This window comes from Natrix helvetica (assembly GCF_964273705.1).
Source record: "Natrix helvetica genome assembly, chromosome: 5".
In the NCBI taxonomy this organism is placed as follows: domain Eukaryota; kingdom Metazoa; phylum Chordata; class Lepidosauria; order Squamata; family Natricidae; genus Natrix; species Natrix helvetica.
Genome location: NC_138551.1, coordinates 7660763 through 7681320, shown reverse-complemented (window position 1 = coordinate 7681320; position 20558 = coordinate 7660763). Strand labels below are relative to the sequence as shown.

Sequence of the window (20558 nt, the reverse complement as noted above, 5' to 3'; positions counted from 1 at the left end):
TGGGGTATTTCCCTTTCCCTTTTATATGTAGGTGGCCTCCATTTTCTAAAACTATGCTTTCCATCTGCAGAGCCTGCGTGATTAAAAGCATTACCACTTTGTTTTAAGCTGGTCTAGATGTCACTCGTATTTATTACAGTGTTGTGGTCAGCCAGCAGACAACAGAGCTGGCAGCAAAGTCGGACAGTGAGGAGGTTGGGAAGGAGCATGGACCAGTCCTGGAGGCTGGGGAAGGCTCGGACGAGGGCTCTGCATCATCAGAAGCAGAGATGGGGCCAAGGGCGTCTGGCAGTGATCAGGTGCCTACAGAACTAGACAGCAATGAGGCAGAGGAACAGCTGGAGCCTGTTCCCAGCGTGCGCATGTGCAGAGCTGCCAGAAGAAAAGAATAACTCAGAAATCAGGGCCAACTTAGGAGTAAAGCCACAGATGGACGGTGAATGGCCGCTCCCATAGGCAATAGAAGAGGAGTGAAAGGGGAGTGGGCTTTTGCAGGAAACAATTCGTTCGGTCAGTCATTAGATTCATTTCAGGAGTGTGAAGATCTGTCCTTGAATCTCAGAGACTCTGTGCCCAGTCTTTCCTTGCACAGCACCTCATTTGGGAAATATTTACATGGCAGCTTTCCAAGATAGATAAGGTCTGTGGCCATAAATATTCCTTTGAAAGACTGTTTGCCGGGCCTTTGCTGGATGGGAATGAGAGGAATTCACATTCGTTTAATAAAAGGGGTTTGGTCGGGACCAGGACTCTGCCTGGTGCTTTTGGGGGAAGCCTAGGTCAGAACACACAAGAACTGGCTGCAGTTGAATAGCCTGGGACAGAATCTTAAAGAGACACCACCCATGTAACTTCTTGACCTTCAAGAGCAATCAGAAACATGTTCACATGTGAACTATTGAGATTAGACAGTAGGTTTGCAGGAGTTCACTTAAGGCGTCCTTAACAGGTCATTCCTCAGTCCTGGACAAGCTACGGAAATCAAGCCAAGCTCATTTCCTTTAAAATAGTGCCAAAATAGGTAATTTTTCTTCCAAATGGCTTGGGACAGATAAGAAAAGGAAGGTGGGAGGAGTCGTCCTTTGGTACCAACTTGGGGTTAGAGCTGTGAAATCCCGTAACATAAAATAATCGGCTCAGAAGCTGGGTTGTACAAGCAGCTCCATTAAGTAGGGGGTCAAGTCCCGTCAGGTAACCCCAATCTCTGCTGTTTATTTCCTCGCCCCAAATGATTTTCTGTGGTCTCTGAGGCCAGCAACACATTCCTACCTTAACAGATAACAGATTAACAGAGTTGGAAGGGACCTTATAGGTCATCTAGTCCAACCCCTCGCTCAAGCAGGAGGCCCCACACCATTTCTGACAAATGGCAGTCCAGTCTCTTCTTGAAAGTCTCAAGTAATGAAGCTCCCACAACTTCCGAAGGCAACTTCTGTTCCAGGGGTTGATTGTTCTCACTTGTCAGAAAGTTCCTCTTTATTTCTCTCCTTGGTCAGTTTCCATCCATTGTTCCTTGTCTGGCCTTTGGGTGCTTTGGAAAATAGCTTGACCCCCTCCTCTCTGTGGCAGCCCTTCAAATATTGGAACATTGCTATCACGTCTCCTCTGGTCCTTCTCTTCTCTAGACTAGTCATGCCCAGTTCCTGCAACCGTTCTTCATATGTTTTAGCCTCCTGGTTGCCGTTCTTCATATGTTTTTCTAGAGTCTCAACATCTTTTTTTATAGTGTGGTGACCAAAACTAGATGTAGTACTCTAGGTGTGGCCTTACTAGGGCATTATAGAGTGGTGTTAGTACCTCCCTTGATATTGATTGTATCCCTCTGTTAATGCAACTTAGGATTGCATTTTTCGCCTTCCCCATTGGCGAAAGGCATTTGCATACATCGACAATGTTGAAAATTTTACCGGTGTGTGTTTGTTTTACCAAATAAAAGCTATCTCCCCGGACAAAAGACAACAAAGACTGTAGGGTTACAGGCAGCTGGAGCCATGACTGGGATGCTATCTGTTGACGGGCAGGAGGGCAGACCAGAAACTTACCCCTCCTCCTTCTTACACCAACCCCAGAGGGAAGGCGAGCTACACACCAGTTCCAGGAGACACAGATCGCTTGGGAAAACACCCACAAGCTCTCCGCCGCTCCACAATGAAAAAGGCCGCAGGCCCGGTCTAGCCCTCACCTGTCCAGGGATGTAGTAGGCACCTTGCGAAGCAGGATAGGAGATCTGTGAAGGGATCATCATGACCTGGGAAGCAGCTGGATAAACATGAGTGGGTGGGCCAGGCCGAGCCGACGTGTTACTCTGCACCCGGGAAGCACTGGTCGGTGGCTGGGCCCTGCTCTGGTAGAAATGCTTCAAGAGAGAAAGGAGAGAGGGACGTGCTTAGTTAGTAAGGCCAGGCCTAAGGTATCCCAGCTGCTTCCCCTACTCTAGCTAGCCCCACCGTAGGCCTCTTGAGACTGCGTGTGGCAGGAATCTGCCCCGGGTCGAAATACAGGTAGCCCTCAACTTACGAACACCATCGAGCCCCAACCTTTTATGTGGTTATGCGAGACATTCGTTGTTTTGCCCCATTTTTCACGATTCTTCTCGGCCAAGCGAAGCACCGCTAAGGTTCAGCGGATCGTTGACTTTGCTCGTCCGAAGGTCGCAAAAGGGGACGCCGCAACCGTCATCAGCGCGAGTCAGTCGTCAAGCACCGGGATGTAAATCACGCTGACCGTGGGGAGGCTTGCTGCAACGGTCGTTAAGTGTGGAAAAACGACCGCACGTCGCTTTCGTTCCTCCCCAAGTACTGTGGGTAACTTCAAAACGGTCATTAAACGAGCGGTTGTAAGTCGAGGACTACCTGTACAAGGACAGCCGCTGCTGGGAGATTGTCTGAATTTTCAGGATGTACCAATTCGCTCCTGAATGAGCGAAAGCTGACTTAGAGCCGAGAAGGATGCCAACGAAAGGCTTGGATGAAAAGCCATCAGGGTTACGCTTCGCCCAAGTCTTCCGAGAGAAAGACAACGGACCCCGATAACAAACTCTCTGTTGACATACACGGTTTCCCCAAAAAATAAACCCTGGCATGATTTTTCAGGATGCTCTTAATATAAGCTCTACCCCCAAAATAAGCCCCAGTTTAAGATAATCAGCCAGATGGATGCAATTAGTACCATATTTCACCCAAAATAAGACCTAACCAGAAAATAAGCCTTAAATGCATCTTTTGAAGCAAATAATAATAATAATAAAAGACCCGGTCTTATTTTTGAGGAAACACGGTAGTCGTGAATAAGAGGCAAGGAAAGACAAGGGAGAGAGGAAAAATTAGCTTAGTTTAAGCTTAGTGGCTTCTCTCTGTGGATTCTCTATACTGGGCTGCATTTATATAGGTGCATAAGTTCCCTTCCCCATATGGACCGAGTTGTGTAAAGCAGGCGTGTCCGACCTTGGCAACTTGTAGACGTCAACTCCCAGAATTATCCTGGCTGAGGAGCTTTGGGAGTTGAAGTCCACAAGTCTTAAAGTTGCCAAGGTTGGACACTTCTGATGGGAAATAAACCTGATTACCATGGACACATGGTGAAAATGCATACAGGTGGTACTCCTCCACTTATACCCACTCGGTTACTTAACCGTTGCATGGTTGAACTTACAACCGTTCAAAGTTACAGCGGCACTGAAACAAAAATGACTTTCTCACACTTACAACCGTTGCGGCATCCCCATGGTCACATGATCAAAATTCGGAGGCTTAGCAACCGACTCGTATTTATGACGGTTTGCAGCGTCCCGGGGTGATGGCGTGTCCGTCATGTGATCCTCTTATGCGACCTTCTGACGAGCAATTTGCTGAACAGCAGGGCTACTGACTTAACGACGGCAGTGACTCGCTTTAACTACCAGGGCAGGAAAGGTGGCAAAATAGGGCAAAGTTCACTCAACAGCTGTCTTGCTTAGCAACGGGAATGTTGGGCTCAGTGGCGGTCGTAACTCAAGGACTATCTGTCATGCCAATGTTCCTATCCTATAAAGATAGAATTATTTGACCCTTTCCCCCTATCAGCCAAACAAAGGACCAGAAAAGTACAAGTTATATTTAATGGAAGTTGATAATGATACTGTGTTTCCCCGAAAATAAGACAGGGTCTTATTTTCTTTTGTCGTCGTCCCCGAAATAAGCACTTGGGCCTCATTTTTGGGGAGGTCTTATTATTTTTGAGGTGCAGGAGGCGGCAAGCGTGGTAGCCTCATGGCTGCTGTTGTGTTGCAATATTTTCGGGGGCTTATTTTAGCATTTGAGCTTAAAAGCCCGATAGGGCTTATTATCCAAGGTGGTCTTATTTTCGGGGAAACAGGATAGGATATTAAAAACCCTAGAAACGTTTGCCACATTTCAGTCAGCTAGTCTAGGAAACTAACATGGAATCAATGTATAACACTTGTAGGGCACATTGACATTAAATGCCCTGGGACATAACAGTCATTTTCTTTAACCTGGTGTCCTGAAAGCCATCCTTTCCCATTTGAATTAATTTTTAACATTGCTTTTCATCACCCTTGTCTCTGTTTAAATTTTAACTGCTCTGTTTATTTTTTTCACTTTAGCATTTTAATTGCACACCGCCCAGAGTTCCTCTGGTGAGGATGAGACACGGGCCAGTCCCAAAATGTGATAAAATAAATTACGTTTCGAGAATTCCTGGTTAGCATGGGTTAATCTGTGAGTAGGGTTTGAGGAGTTGGGGGAAAACCGCTGTAACGCAACACTTAAGAGTGGGAGGAGAAGGGGGGGAGTAGAAGAGTGAAAAGACGAAACGAAATAGAGGAAAAGGATGCATAGGGAGAAGTCAGACGTATGTGGAAAGCAAAGGAAGGCCATTATGAATCACAGGAATTCAGTAACCCATCCCACTTCTCCAGACGTTTATGCAACATGGGATTGGGTTAAAAAAAAACACACACACACCATCATCTTTTAAGACAGAGGTCCCCAAACTTGGCAACTTTAAGACTTGTGGACTTCAACTCCCAGAATTCCTCAGCCAATCTTGGCAACTTTAAGACTTGTGGACTTCAACTCCCAGAATTCCGCAGCCAATCTTGGCAAATTTAAGACTTGTGGACTTCAACTCCCAGAATTCCTCAGCCAATCTTGGCAACTTTAAGACTTGTGGACTTCAACTCCCAGAATTCCTCAGCCAATCTTGGCAACTTTAAGACTTGTGGACTTCAACTCCCAGAATTCCTCAGCCAATCTTGGCAACTTTAAGACTTGTGGACTTCAACTCCCAGAATTCCTCAGCCAATCTTGGCAACTTTAAGACTTGTGGACTTCAACTCCCAGAATTCAGGGAGTTGAAGTCCACAAGTCTTAAAATTGCCACGTTTTGGGGACCTCTGTTCTAAGATCTCATGATCCCTATGGTCTAAATAACAGCTGTTTTTTTAACAGAACCGCAAACTGCAATTACAGCACAAAGGGGTGTGAAGGTACTTCCACTCACACTGGAGGGGGGGGGGGGGTGACGACTCCTCCCACTCCCAACCAGAGTAGGATTATAGAAAAGGGAATTTACCTGGAGAGACCTGAATCCGCCCTGTTAGCAAACACACACACACAACACAGACACACAACACACAGAGACACACACCACACACACACACACACACACACACACAAGGAGAAAAGGGAGAAGAGAGAAAGAAGAGAGAGAAGTTACCTACAGCCATACATGTTACCAGGCACCTGGGAAGACCCCCAACACTCAGCAAGAAAGCAACTGCAGCCATGGGGAACAGAAGCTGGAATGGGGTTGGGAAGGGGGTGGAGGGTGGGGAGAAGAGCAGGTCAATAGGACACACGGCTTGCACCCCAAAAAAAGGGAATAGGAGGGGTGGGGGGAGCAGGGAATGCAGGCAGCAGAGATGGCATCGGCTTGTTCTGGTATCAATCCAGTTTGAAAGTAGTTCTAGAAATACCCGAAATTTTGAATCCCCCCCCACAAACAGAGGCCTGAATGGAGAGTAGGGCTGGTGGGCTGCATGCATCTAATAACAGAGTTGGAAGGGACCCTGGAGGTCTTCTAGTCCAACCCCCCTAAGCAGGAGATCCTCTTCAAGCGGGGATCCTATACCAAGTGGTTGTCTAGTCAAAAGCCTCCAGTGATGGGAGCACCCACAACTTCTGGAGGCAACTTCTGTTCCACTGATTAATTGTTCTGTCAGAAAATTTCTCCTCAGTTCTAGGTTGCTTCTCTCCTTGATTAGTTTCCACCCATTGCTTCTTGTTCTACTCTCAGGTGCCTTGGAGAATAGTTTGACTCCCTCTTCTTTGTGGCAACCCCTGAGATATTGGAACAATGCTATCATGTCTCCCCTAGAGTCCTTCTTTCTCTTAAGCTAAACATACCCAGTTCCTGCAACCGTCCTTCATATGTTTTAGTCTCCAGTCCCCTAATCCTCTTTGTTGCCCTTCTCTGCACTTCTTCTAGAATCTCAACATCTTTTTCATATGGTAGCAACCAAAGCCGGGTGCACTATTCCAGGTTTGGCCTTATTTAAAGGATTATAAATAGCTACCAACATTTCAGATGATCTTGAGTCTATCCCTCTGTTAATGCAGCCTCTGCTTCTCCTCTTTCCCTAAGACTGTGATGGCGAACCTATGGTACATGTGCCAACACTGGTCCACGTGGTCGCCAGAGTGCTGCAAATGGCCCGAAAAACAGTCAAAAACAGGCTGTTTTTCATGCCGCTTTCCAGGCCGTTTCAGGCTGTTTTTCGGGTCATTTTTGGTCCATTTTTGACCCACAAAAGGCTCCAAAAATGGCATGAAACAGTCTGACAAGCGGCCTGAAAATGGTCCAAAAAAACAGCCTGAAAATGCTCCAAAAGCAGGTATGCATGCACCAGTCAGCTGGTCTTTGGGTTTCCGGCACTCCGATACGCGCACATGCATACACATGCATGCGCATTCCAGTTTGGGTGCCGAAAAGGTTCCCCATCCCTACCCTAGGACTATTCTTTTCTTCAAAGCTCTCCATTTCCACATTTCAACTCACTTCCAACTCACTCTTCTGCCCGCCCACCCACCCGTTCTTTCTTTCTCTCCTCTCTTTTCCCAGTGGTGACTTCCTGTTCTGTTTCCATTCGGACTTTAGCCAACCTAGGGCCTGATCCTGATATGTTGGAATTAATGTCTACCTAGCCAAGAATTCTAGAATACAGGTAGCCCTCGACTTACAACAGGGGTGACATTCAATTTCTCTCTCTACTGGTTCTCTGAGTGTGGCGGGGGGTGGGGGTCGTCCTGTGACTGAGTGGGTGTGGCCAACTTGGTGACACTCACGGCCTTGCCCACTGAGTCACAGGACACCCCCCCCCCACCAAACCACGCACACAGAACCCGACAGGAAAAAATGTGTGTATGAGAACGAGAGAAGCCGAACGTTTCTCCCGCTATTCACAGCAAAACTGCTGCTCCCTTTATGGTCCTCCCCCGGGGCCCCCCTCCCTCCCGGGGACTATCTTAAAGGGACAGGCTGGAGCAGCTCCGCTGTGAATGTAGGGAGAAACATTCGGATTGGGTGAGTGGGTCAAGCAGGCGGAAGAGGTGAGCGGCGACTGGGCGACCGAGCGGGAGAACGTGGGCGGGGCCAACCAGGGGTGATTTCTACCGGTTCAGGGAACCGATTCAAATCGTACCTAGCGGTTTGCCACAGCCAGTCTGATCCGGCCAAATTTCACCCCTGCTTATGACCATTTTTCAGAGTTATAACCGTTGCAGTATCCCCCATGGTCACGTGATCAAAATTCAGAGGCTTGGCAACTGATTTCTGTTTCTGACGGTTTCGGTCTCCCAAGGTCACGTGATCACCTTTTGCGACCTTCTGACAAGCGAAATCAACGGGGAAGCCAGATTCGCTTAACAACCGTGTGGCTTATTTAACAACTGGAGTGATTCACTTAACAACTGTGGCAAGGCTGGTCGTAAAATGGGGCAAAATTAAGAGGTTTTACTTAGCAACAAAAGTGTTGGGCTCCATTGTGGTCAAGGACTCCCCGTACAGGCATTCTTTTCCCCACTATTTCTTCCATGGTTTGTCCCCAGGCTTCCACACAGAGATATAGTGTGGAGGGAATGGCCCAATAGTTGTACGGTGTCATTGGGCTGCCTTTGCTTGAGGTCATCCATACGGAAGCTTTCAGCAAAGCCACTTAAAGGGGCCGTCTCCAAAGCCCGCAGCGTTATTTGCAGAGGTGGGTTCCTACCAGTTCGGACTGGTTCAGCCCAACCGGTAGTGGTTTGCTGGCCTGGGTCGCCGGAACCGGCAGCGACCCAGGCCTGCCACACCTCCAAACCTGTTCCCTGATCGGCACGACATTTTTTTTCCATTGTTTAACGTTTTGCGCATGCGCCGACCTATTTAGACACACCGAACCGGCAATAATGCCAGCAGCAACCCAGCCCTGGTTATCGGTTGCTACCGTTGCACTGCAGAACTCACAGCTCACAAGAAACTTCGTCAAAAGACCCAGATGATGCGCAACAACCCATCTGAAGTCTCCGCAGGACAGGGTTGAGATAAAAACTTTTAGAAAGCGTGCCAAAAAAACCCCAGCACGCCACCTCTAGCCTCAGAAATGAAGGGCTTGCTTAATTCGATCGTGTCACGAGAGCTCTGGTGCTTCTAAAGAAATAAATAAGATGAAGCTTCAAACTCTTTTACGGATCAAGAGTTTTAACACAGATCTTAAGGCTGCTACCTGCGTCCCCTTCCGAGAATGTCCCATTAAACCTTTTACTCGTCTATGCAAGCTGTCCATCCAAGATGACCTTAAATGATGGTTTTTGTTGTACTCATTAAGAAGTAGCCAAATCAGTGAAATATTCAATTTCGAAACTGTTGTACTAAGTTTTTTTTAAAAATGGCTTCCCTGTGAATATCTTTATACAGTTTGAGGCGTGTTTTAATGGTCTCAAGACTGTTATATGCAAAACATTGAAAAGTGGCCTTTACCCCGGGGAAAATACCCACGGCTTAAGGAAGTGAGGCGACTTATTTATTTTGGCTAAGGCTATAGTTTATCAGAGATTGCTGATAACGGTATGAAAACTTAAAAAGTTTGCTTGCAGTTTCAACTATTATGTAACGGCAAATTTTCAGGTTGCAAATAGAGCTGGGCAATATATGAATGTAAAAATAAAATGTTTATATACATATACATATACATATACATATACATATATGTTACTGTGAAAGTCCGAAATCTGGTGAATGTCGACATTCACCGGTGAATGTCGACATTCACATAGTCGCTTGGTGTATGTGCGAAATATTTGCTAAATACCCTTATCCTCTCGACACCCTTACCCTAATACCCTTACCCTAATACCTCGGCTCCTCGCTTCCTTTTAAGCGTCTTCTATTCGCGGACTTTTTTAAAAAAAAAACTGCGATCCTGCGGGGTTAGAACGAGTAGTTTCCAGGACCGCGAATTGAAAAGCAAAAGTAAAGCGTTACGCTGACTCGTTATATATATGTCACCGTGAAAGACCGAAATTGGTATGTGTCGACATTCACCAGTGAATGTCGACATTCACCAACATTCACCGGTGAATGTCGACATTGACCGGTGAATGTCGACATTCACCAATTTCGGTCTTTCACGGTGACATATATATATAAAAATAAAATGCAGGTTGTCCTCTACTTACAACAGTTCGTTTAGTGAACAATCAAAGTTAAGACAGCAATTTTAAAAAAGTTACCTAGGACCGTTTTTCTCACGACCGTTTCAGCCTCTCCATGGTCGTGTGATCTAAAATTCAAACACTTGGCCGACTGACTCATATTTATGGCGGTTGCAGCATGCCGGGGTCACGTGATCCACTTCTGCGACTTTCTGACAAGCATAAGTCAGTGGCAAAGCCAGATTCCCTGAACAACTTGTGCTACTAACTTAACCCTTGCCGTGATCCACTTAACAACGGTGGCAAGAAAGCTCGTAACACGGGAGCAAAACTCTTGTTATCGATTGCTCTGCTGAGCGACATAAATTTTGGGCTCTCTTGTGGTCGTTCAGTCAAGGACTATCTGTTCCTCTTGCAAGGCCTTAACAAACTTGGGGAGGGAAGAAACTTAAGGGAAAAAATTAAAATGTCTAGAAGGAGGGGTCCCCCAGGATATAAACCTTTTGAGTATAATACCCAGGAGAGGAAAGAACAATTACCCCTTAGAACAGTGCCCCCCCCAACTTTTTGGACATCAGGGGCCAGTTCCGTGGAAAGGGGTTTTTCTGTGGACCGGGGGGGGGGGGGGTGGCTTTGCATGCTGCTTGCATCCTGCGGATGGGGCTTCACTTGTCTGAGCGGCCTGGTTTCTGGCATGCCGTGTGGACCGGTGCCAGTCAGCGCAACGGGGTTTGGACTTAGAATATCATCACCTAAGTCTCCAAAAACATTAAGCTGCAAAGGGGAAATATCTGTGTATGTGTTCTGGCCTAGGCTTCACCAGAGCCTGAAGCCAACTCCTTGTCCCGACAAAAAACCCTTTTACTAATACACTGAGAATTCTGCTCATTCACATCCAGCAAAGTCTTTCAAGGGAGGATTTATAGTCACAGACCTTATCTGGCTTGGAGAGCTGCCAGGCCGATCTCTGCAAAACCTGGCAAGGAGTCTCGGAGAATCACGAACCAATTAAGCGAACTGATTGTCTCCTGCAAACTCCACTCCTCTTTCGCTCCTCTTTTATTCCCTCTGGGAGGGGCCATTCATCGTCCACCTGTGGCCTTACTCCCAAGTCGACCCCTGTTCTTTAGCTGTTCCCTTCTCCTGGCAGCTCTGCGCCAGGTGTATGAGGAAGAAGAATCAGCCTTAGGAGACTAAAAGAGCATCTATGGAACTGCCACCCATTGAGCAAAGTGTCAGGGTAAGGACACAACGCTATGGGAGAATGTCTACAGAACGAAACAGAGCCTCGGGAATTAGCTAAGGGAAAGCTCTAATCCAGGGTTTGCAACCCTTGTGACTTTAAGACAGGTGGACTTCAACTCCCAGAATTCCCCCAGCCAGAAGTTGAAGTCCACCTGTATTAAAGTCACCAAGGTTGCAAAGTCCTGTTCTAAGCCGATCCCAAGAAGCAAGGAGATAATTGGAAGGTCAAGACTGCAGTAGAGGTTGGTCTATGACAATCCAGTCATCAGTGCTCAATCAACCCTTGTAGCTCTCATAAGGTCTGTGCTCTTTTAAGCCCCTCGCCATGAGTTTCATCTGCAACATTCTGTATCGCAATTCTGCCCCGAACTTCAATTTCTCAATGGGGCAGTGACACACAGTTGCGGTGGATGTCATCCTGCTTTCTGACCCTCCCCAGGTGCCCTTGCAGATTTGCTGTGGATTCTGAGCATGGAGAGGCCACGTCTAACGGCCAACCCCCATGGGGAATTGTGAACAGCGCCAATGAGCCGTTAAGGAGGGTGATGACTATTAGAAGTTGATAACTGATCGTTTCCCCCCAAAAAAACTGAAAGGAGGGACAGAAATGAGATGAATTACAGGTAGTCCTCGACCTACGACCACAACGGAGCCCAACGTTTCTGTCGGTAAGCGAGAAATTTCCCAAGTAAGTTTTGCCCCCATTTTACGACTTTACTTGTCACGTAACTTAAGTGAGTCGCTGCCATTATTAAGTTAGCAACCCAGGTTGTTCAGTGACCTCCACATTGAGGTGGCTTGTCAGAAGGTCGCAAAAGGGGATCGAGAGACCCCGGGACAACGCTGCGACTGTCATAAATACAAACCTCTGTTCAAGCATCCAAATGTCAATCATGCGACCAGGAGGAGGCTGCAACCATCGTGTGAAAAACAACTACCACATTTTTCTGACTATAAAACGCACCTAAATTTAGAAGAGGAAAACAATAAAAAGGGTTTGGGGCCTCTGCGCGCCTCATTTTTGGCCCTTTTGGGGGGGGGCTTTTTTGGCCCTTTTCCAGCCTTTTTTCTACCCATTTTGGGTTTTTTTGTTCCTTTTGGGGGGGCGTTGACCTGTTTTGGGGGCTTTTTCCGGCTTTTTTGGCCCGTTTTTGAAGCTTTTTTGGCCCGGGGGGGGCAAAAAACCTCAAAAATGGCCCCCAAAGCCTCAAAAACGGCCTGAAAAAAAGCCTTGAAAATGGGCCCAAGAAAAGCCTTGAAAATGGCCCAAGAAAAGCCTTGAAAATGGGCCCCAAAAGCTTCAAAAATGGGCCAAAAAAAGCCTCCAACCAGTCCCAAAAAAGGGGCCAAAAAGGGCTGGAAAGGGAGACGTGCAGAGGCCAAAATATGGCCGATGAGTGGGCAGAGCTTCAGCAATATTTGGTCTATAAGACGCACAGCCCTTTTCGCCCCCTTTTGGGAGACAAAAAAGTGCGTCTTATAGTCCAAAAAATATGGTCTTTGTTTCCAATCCGGTTATAACTTCGAGCGGTCACTCAACGAACTGTTGTAAGTTGAGGACGGCCTGCCATTCGTTCCCGTCCCTCTGATGATGTGTGAAGACTTCCACTGCCGGAATCCTGAGTTAGACTGATCTATCATCCAATGAGCGTAGAGCAAGGGTGTCCAAATTTGGGAACTTTAAGACTTGAGGACTTCAACTCCCAGAATTCCCCAGCCAGCCATGCTGGCTGGGGAATTCTGGGAGTTGAAGTCCACAAGGAGTTGTGGGAGTTGAAGTCCACAAGTCTTAAAAGTTCCCAAGTTTGGACACCCCTGGCATAGAGAGATGCTCGACTGGGGGAAGAAAGAGACTCTGAAAGCAGAGGCGCAAAGCACCCGATTTCCAAAGCCTGCTAGCGGTTAACATTAAGATTTAGGCCGGGATTGTCCACCAAGAGTGACAGATGCTTAAGAGACGGTGGCTTGCTAAGATCCCTCGCTGAGATGGCTGTAGTAATCATCTATGAACCGGACTTCCTCTTTCGTCTCCCAATCTCTCCGCGGAGACTGGATGGACCAGGAGGACAAGACCAGCGGAAGCTTTGATCTGACTCAGAAGCTTTCCCGCGGAGGATCATGGCGGCGTCTAGTTCTTCCCGAACGTCAAACTGCAGCCAGAAAGGAAAGCCAGCTCTCCAAAAGTGGCAGTTTGGCTCAGACAAAACAGGCCACTCAATTCGGGCCGTGAGGATACAATCCTATCAATTCACCACGTCGGAGAAGTTTAAGATACAATGACGGGTGGGTTGAGCGCTTAGATAAACCAAGCAGGATGGAGAGCAAACTCCACTGAGATTCATAGCTGGCCATTTTTTTAAAAAAAGTAAGTTTTTAAATAAATTGAGGTTTTTTTTTAAAAAAAAAACGAACAAACAGCTGCCGGCCAGATTGAGGAGAGCATGTTACCGCATCACACGGGAACTGTCTCTCAAAGCCCGCTGCCGAGATCTTGCCTGGGTTAACACCAGCTCAGTTCCCACGTCTCAAACTAAGGGGACAGGGTGAAACCTCCTGTCGTTCCCTCGACCTTCGCTCCCAATCAAGCAAGTTCTCCGACAACCGGATATGATTGGAGGGACAGAGCCCATCCACCCGCCACCCCCCACATAGCCAAGGGGGGATGTAGGGGTGAAATTTGGGGACAATGGAGGACAGAGTCCTTCTGGGAGTCTGCACAAAAGAGACTGGAGCTCTGGAAGACGTGCAACACACCGAAAGGGAATGAGAGGGGTGAGGGAGAAAGGGCGTTGGTACTTACCTGATACGCCTCTTCTCATAGTGGGGGAAGAGGTATCCAGGATGGGACAGGATGGGTTGACCTTGTCCTCTCATTGATTGGGCTGTGTCAGATAAGCTCTTTGGGCCACGCCCTAGTCACCAGGTTCCACCCAGTTATCGGAGAAGAACCTTATCCGACTCGCTGTGTCATCCACTCCAGACTTTTTCAACCTTTATTTATTTCTTCAACAGAACAGCTCAACCATCAAACATAACACTCATGTAACATAACCCTATCAGGGAGGGGCTGGATACTCCTCCCCCACTATGAGAAGAGGCGCATCAGGTAAGTACCAACACCCTTTCTCCATAGTGAGGGGAGCGGTATCCAGGATGGGACGTACCAAAGCTTCCACATCCCTAGGGAGGGTTACCCATGTTAAGAGCTCGCGCAAACCTTATGCCTGGTGAGGCGTCACCTCCGCCCTGTGCCCAGCCTGCAACACCCTACGCCCGAATGAAGCCTCTGCAGAGGCAAAGGAGTCCAGTTTGTAGTTCCTCACGAATGGTGAGGGGGAAGACCACGTAGCTGCTCTACAGATCTCAGTCAATGAAGCCTGGGTGGCCCAGGCCGTTGAGGTGGCCGCACTTCGTGTGGAATGTGCTGTAATGGAGCTCGGTGTTTGCAGACCCCGTGCTTGGTAGGCGGTAACAATACAGGCTCGTAACCACCTGCCTATGGTGGTGGGTGTCACCTTGTTCCCCAGGGATCCCGGCTGGAAAGAGACAAACAGGGCTTCAGACTTCCTGTTCGGCCGGGTTCTTCTGAGGTAAATCCTCAGAACCCTCCTTACGTCTAGGGTGTGCCACTTCCTCTCCAATGGGTGAGAGGGGTCCGGGCAGAAATTGGGCAATATCAATTCCTGCGAGCGATGGAAGCAGGAGCACACCTTAGGGATGAAGGAGGGGTCCAACCTTAGTACCACTCTGTCCTGGTAGAACACGTAGAGATCCTCCCTGGACAACAGAGCCTGTAGTTCAGATATCCGCCTGGCTGCGGTGATGGCCACCAGAAAGGCCACTTTAAGAGTCAAAAACTTAAGACACACAGTTCGCAAGGGTTTGAAAGGAGGGCCTGTCAGAGCGTCCAACACCTTATGAAAGTCCCAGGAGGGGACTGTGTACCGTAGGTGGCTTACGATTGGATTCCCCCCTTGAGGAATCGCCTGACCATGGGGTGGTGAGTCAAGGTCTGAGACCTACCGCACAGAAGTATCGATGAAATGGCCGTGATCTGTCTCTTAATCGCTTTGGGAGCTAACCTCTGTCCAGGCCCGCCTGAAGGAAGTCCAGAACCTGCGGGATTGTGGCTCGAACTGGATCGTGGCCCCTGGAGCTGCACCATGTTGAAAAGGCATGCCAAGTAGCGCCGTAAATGCGCTCCGTGGAAGGTCTGCGAGCCGCCTGAATAGTCTGTATCACCCTGGGGGAGAAGTGGCCTTCCCTCAGGATGCTCCGCTCAAGCGCCAAGCGGTCAACTGAAGCCACTGAGGGTCCGGGTGCTCCAGCGATCCCTGGCTGAGGGAGATCCTCTCCTGGGGGATCCTCCAGGCCCTGTCCACCGAGAGAGATTGGAGATCGGCAAATCAAGGCCTCCGAGGCCAGTGTTGGGCAATCACCACCTCCGACCCCTCCCACAAGATTTTTTGTATGACCCTGGGGATCAGGGGTAAGGGTGGATAGGCATAGAGGAGCCCCCGGGGCCATGGGCATCGGAGAGCGTTCATCCCCTCTGCCCCCCGTGTCTGATATCTGGAATAAAACCTCGGGAGCTGGGCGTTGAGAGGGGTGGTGAATATGTCGACCTCCGGGCGTCCGAAGTGCCTTGCTACTTCCTCGAATATCGCCAGCTGCAGCCTTCACTCTGAATTGTCCACCCCGGTCCGGCTGAGCCAGTCGGCTCTGATGTTGTCCACCCACGCTAGATGTTCCGCAGTCAATGACAGAAGGTTCCTTTCAGCCCACTGTCCCAGTCGTTTGGCCTCCTTCATGAGGGCCTTCGATCTGGTCCCCCCCCCCCTCCCGGTCTCTTTATATGAGCCTTGGTGGTGATGTTGTCTGTGAGGACTAAGATATGGCTGCCCCTGACAAGGTGACAAAATTGAAGGAGGGCCCGGCGGACCGCCCTGAGCTCCAACCAGTTTATGTTGTGAGTCAGTTCCGCCTGGTTCCATTGTCCTTGCGCCATCTGAGCCCGCAGATGGGCGCCCCATCCGAACAGGCTTGCGTTCGTTGTTACCGCCACCCTGTCTGGCGTTCTGAAGATCTCGCCCTTGGAGATTGCCGGGGACGTCCACAAAGTCAGTGAGCGGGATACTTCTGTGGGCAGAAGAACCTTGGTCTGAGAGTAGCTCATGCCCTTCGCTGGAAAGGCAAAAGGAACTATTGGAGGTCTCTGGTGTGGAACCGAGCCCAAGGGACAATGCCAATGGCAGACACCATGGTGCCAAGCAGCTTGGACAGTGTGGCTAAGGATACCTTACGCCCCCTGGCTACCTGAGCGGCTAGCTGCCTGTCTTTCTGATGACAGAGAAACCGTGCCTGCCTCTGTATCTATCAGGGCTCCTAGGTGGACCAGACTAGTGGAGGGATGAAGGTGGCTTTTGGCCAGGTTTACCGAAAACCCGTGGTCTCTCAGGACTGCCATAGTAGTGTCTAGATCCCGCAGCGCACCCTTGAAGGAGGACGACCGCAACAGCAGGTCATCTAAATAACATTGAATTCGAACAGGAACCTGCCTCAGGTGAGCTGCCAATGCCGCCATTACCTTCGTGAAAACTCGAGGGGCGGACGACAACCCCAAAGGCAGGGCTCGATACTGGAAGTGGTGCCCTAGGTAGCAGAAACTGAGGTGTTTACGGGGTTCCGGGGCTTTGGGTATATGCAGGTAGGCCTCTCCGAGGTCTATGGAGGTGAGGAAATCTCCCTGCCTAATCCCTTCCAGGATGGAATGCAGTGAATGCATCTTAAACCTCCGATAGCGGATGAAACGGTTCAGGTGCTTCAAGTCAAGCATCGCTCTCCAGCCGCCCGAGGCCTTAGGAATTACAAAGAGAGTAGAGTAATACCCCTGGCCTTGCTGCTCTAGAGGCACTGGCTGGATGGCCCTGATGCCCAACAGGGGTTGGATGCCCTCCTGCATCAGCAACCTCCGGGTCGGGTTGCTTGAGACAGGGCAGCTCCGAAAGGAACTCGGAGGGTTGGAGGGGAACTCGAGTGAGAGACCGTACCGAATGGTGTTCTGGACCCATTTGTCGGAGGAGGTTAAGCCCCAGCGGTCGGCGAAGCACGCCAAGCGCCCCCCAATGGGAGGTGAGCTAGGTCTAGGTCTAGTTCTTGCGGAAGGAGCACCCGCCACCGCCTCCTCCGCCCCCTCGAAAGGGCCTCTTCTGCTGCCTGCTCCTCTGCTGTCTATCTGCCTGGATGAAAAACCTCCCTGGTACTGCCTGGGGCCCGAGTACCCAAACTGCGACCCCCTGATAGAATCCTGACCCCAGAAGGAGGACCAGAAATTCTACCCCCGGGAATTGGGGCGTCTAGGGTATGGCGCCGCCCTGAAGTTGGACTTCTTGTGAACGGTGGGGAGCCCCTTCCGCTTGTCCTTGTTCTCTACCAGGAATGGGTCGAGGGCTGCTCCAAAGAGGGATTCTCCCGTGAAGGGGGCTGATGCCAGGTGCCATTTGTGGCGTACTTCCGCGTGCCACTGCTTCAGCCAAAGCAGCCTGCGAGATGCCGCAGATGAGGCGATCGCCCTGGAGGCAAACCTGGTTGCAGCTAAGGTAACATCTGAGGAGAATTGGGTGGCGGCCACCAGCTTGTTGATAATCTTGGTGGGCCCTGCCATCCGATATGGGGATTCGCTGCTGCAGGTCTTGCAGCCACAGCAGAGACGACCGGTTGCAGGAGGCAGCGGTGGTGGCTGCTCTCACTGCCCAGGCCGCTGCTTGATGCGTCCTCTGTAAGGTGGGGTCAGCTTTTTTTTGTCTTCCGCCTTCAGGGCTTCCTCTGGTTCCCCTGGCATGTTAGTAGGCGTATGCAGGGCCGTGACAGCCGCGTCGATGGTGGGTTGCAAAAGGACCTGGGCCATGTACGTATCCACATTGAAGGTCTTGTCCGTGGAAGTGGGCATGGGGCCTGCCGTGGGAGACCGCTTGGTCATGTCTAGGAAAGACTTGGGTGTGGGCACCGTGTCTGCCTCGATGGCCTGCTCCTCAAAAATGTTTTCCGCTGAAAACCCCTGGGGTTGTACCGGGGCTTCTGTTGGCCTGTTGCCAAGCTTGGCAGATGTCTTGGCCTTGAACAGAAGGGATTTGTACAAAGAGGGCTCGAACAATCCAGAGAAGGTAGGTTTGGAGGAGGCATGCCTTCGTCCTCTGATTTCGCCCTCTTCGGAATCCGAATCGCTGTCCCCCTGGGAGGCGGCAGGTGATTCCTCCTGAACCTCTAGCCTTTCCGAGACCCTAGGCACGGGGGCTGCCTGGGTCTGCATCTGTGGCTGCTGAAAGGTTGCTGCCATGCACTGCTGGAAGGCCCGCATCATCATATCCTGGAAGTTGGGTGGTATTCCCGCCCATGTGCCAGCAGGTGTGGACGAGAAGGGCCGTGGCGAGGGTCCCACTGCTGTGGGGCATGGGGGTGATTGCCATCTTTGTGCAGCCCCCCAAGATGCCCGAAATATCAAAGGGAATCCTCACCTGTGGGGGGGTGGGAATTTCCCATCTGCAGTCCTGCCAGGAGAAAGAATCCCTGGAAATCCTTCCCCAGGTTCCTGGCCAGGGGTAGCCCTCTTGCTGCTGGCCTTGTGGCAAATGCGCTCCAAGGCTCGGTGCCTCCGCCTTTCGTATTTGGAGCCAGACTTTGGGGGCTTGGAGCTGCAGCCTGCCGCTTTGGCCCCCTTGCTTTCTCTTTGCCTTTGCCTTGCCCCCTCCTCTTCCCTTAGCAGCCTCTGTAGCAGTCTCTGACCTGGTTAGCTGCTCCTCTGCTCCTCCGGTGGGGCTGCTGGCTGCTGGGCTGGAGGCTTGAGTCCTGCCGGCATCCTCTGTGCTGCTAGGTGCCGCCATCTTGGATCACGTGGTTCCAAAATGGCCACCGGCTCCAAATTCCAAAAGTTCCTCTCCCTGGGAGCACGTGGAAGCGGCTTGTGCCTTTGGGGCTGCCGCGCGGCTTCCGCTGCCGCTCGAGAGCTCTCTCTCTCTCGCTTCCTCCGCTCTCTTCCGAGCTTTGCGAGCTCCTGAGGGCCGCTATGTCTCTCCGGCACTTGCAGGCAGGCGCAAGCTCTCCGCTGCGTTTAGAAACGCTGCGGTTCGCCGCTTGACTCCCGGGGGGGAGTGGCGGAACGCTCCGGCGCCGGCTGAGCCTCTCCGACATGATTACCTTCCCCGGGCTTCCAGGGGAGCGTCCCCTCGCCTGCAGTCTCGATTAGTGCCCTAGGTCTCACTTTATGACCTGGGCTACGCATTGCCCTGAAGGGCTTGCTGCATGTGCTTTCTTTCTTTCTCTGTTCCCGGCCAGGGACTCAGCCAAGAGCCAGTTACTCACTCAGGCAGGAAGGCAACAAATGAAATCAAGCAAACAGTGAGTTCAATCCTTTCTTTGAAATTTTCCAGGAGCTTGGGATGATCACAGCCGCCCGTTGAGGGGCTGAGTCAATAACTGGGTGGTACCTGGTGACCAGGGCGTGGCCCAAAGAGCTTATCTGACTCAGCCCAATCAATGAGAGGACAAGGTCAACCCATCCTGTCCCATCCTGGATACTCCTCCCCTCACTATGGAGAAGAGAAGGATTCCAGGAGAACCAGCCCTGGGAAGTGTATTCGAGGGGAAGGGAGGAAGGAGGAGGAGGAGGAGGAGGAGGAGGAGCACCAAACGGGGAAGCCAGACAGCAGGAGTGGAGCAAAAATGAGAAACAGTGGCAAGAGAAGCACTTCCATGAGTCAGAGGCCATGCAAGTCACAAGGGAAGTGGAGAAGCTACTGGGCTGTGGACACTGCAGTCAAACTGGCCCTAACCTGTCGGTCTTAAACTCAAGAGGAAAGATGAGCCTCCGCGTGCCTGCCCTGCCCCATGCGATAGTTGCTCTTCTCCAGGTTTTCTTCTCTTCTCTGACGGCAGGGACCTCCTGTTCCTTTTTCCCCACCCCAACAATCTCTCCTCCCCGCAGGCTTAAAAAAAAGAGCTTGGGGGATCCACAAAACGATCAGCTCCCCCTTTCAAATGTGTTTAAAGCATCGAAACCAAAAGGCCTCTGACTAGTCATCTTAAAATAATAATAATAATAATAATAATAATAATAATAATAATAATAATAATAATAATAATAATACAGGTAGTCCTTGAATGACAACCATGTGTTGGGCGACTGTCAGAAGTTAACGTTGGCACTGAAAAAAAGGGGACTTACAACCCGTTTTCATCCTCATGACTGCCCCCCGCAGCATCCCGTTACGTGATCAAAATTCATACGCTTGGCAACTGGCTCATATTTACAACGGTTGCAGCGTCCCGTGGGGGGAAGGGGGGGGTGGGGTTGGCGGCCTTTCAGCTAACCAAATCAACAGGGAAGCCATGTTCACTTAACCACCGTGTTAGCAACTGAATAGCCGCAGCGATTCACTTAAGAACGGTGACTAGAAAGCCCGTAAAACGGAGGCAAGGCTCAAACGAGCAACCATCTTGCTCAGCAACGGGTACCTGGGGCTCAATTTGTGGTCGTCAAGTCGAGGACTACCTGTATTATTATCTCTCTCTCTCTCTCTCTTAAAAAACAGGGAAGGGAGAGAGTGAAGGGGGGGGGGGAGAAAA

General features: G+C 50.2%; 1 protein-coding gene across 17 annotated transcripts in view; it reads right to left on the bottom strand.

The window, feature by feature from the left end:
• Positions 1–20558, bottom strand: part of EIF4G1 (eukaryotic translation initiation factor 4 gamma 1) — a 160139-nt gene that overhangs the window by 106770 nt on the left and 32811 nt on the right. For all 17 annotated transcript variants that reach the window (XM_081953613.1, XM_081953600.1, XM_081953614.1 and 14 more), the window contains one exon: positions 2183–2356. In XM_081953613.1, coding sequence (XP_081809739.1) covers positions 2183–2356 — 174 coding nt within the window. The remainder of the gene's footprint in view (positions 1–2182; positions 2357–20558) is intronic.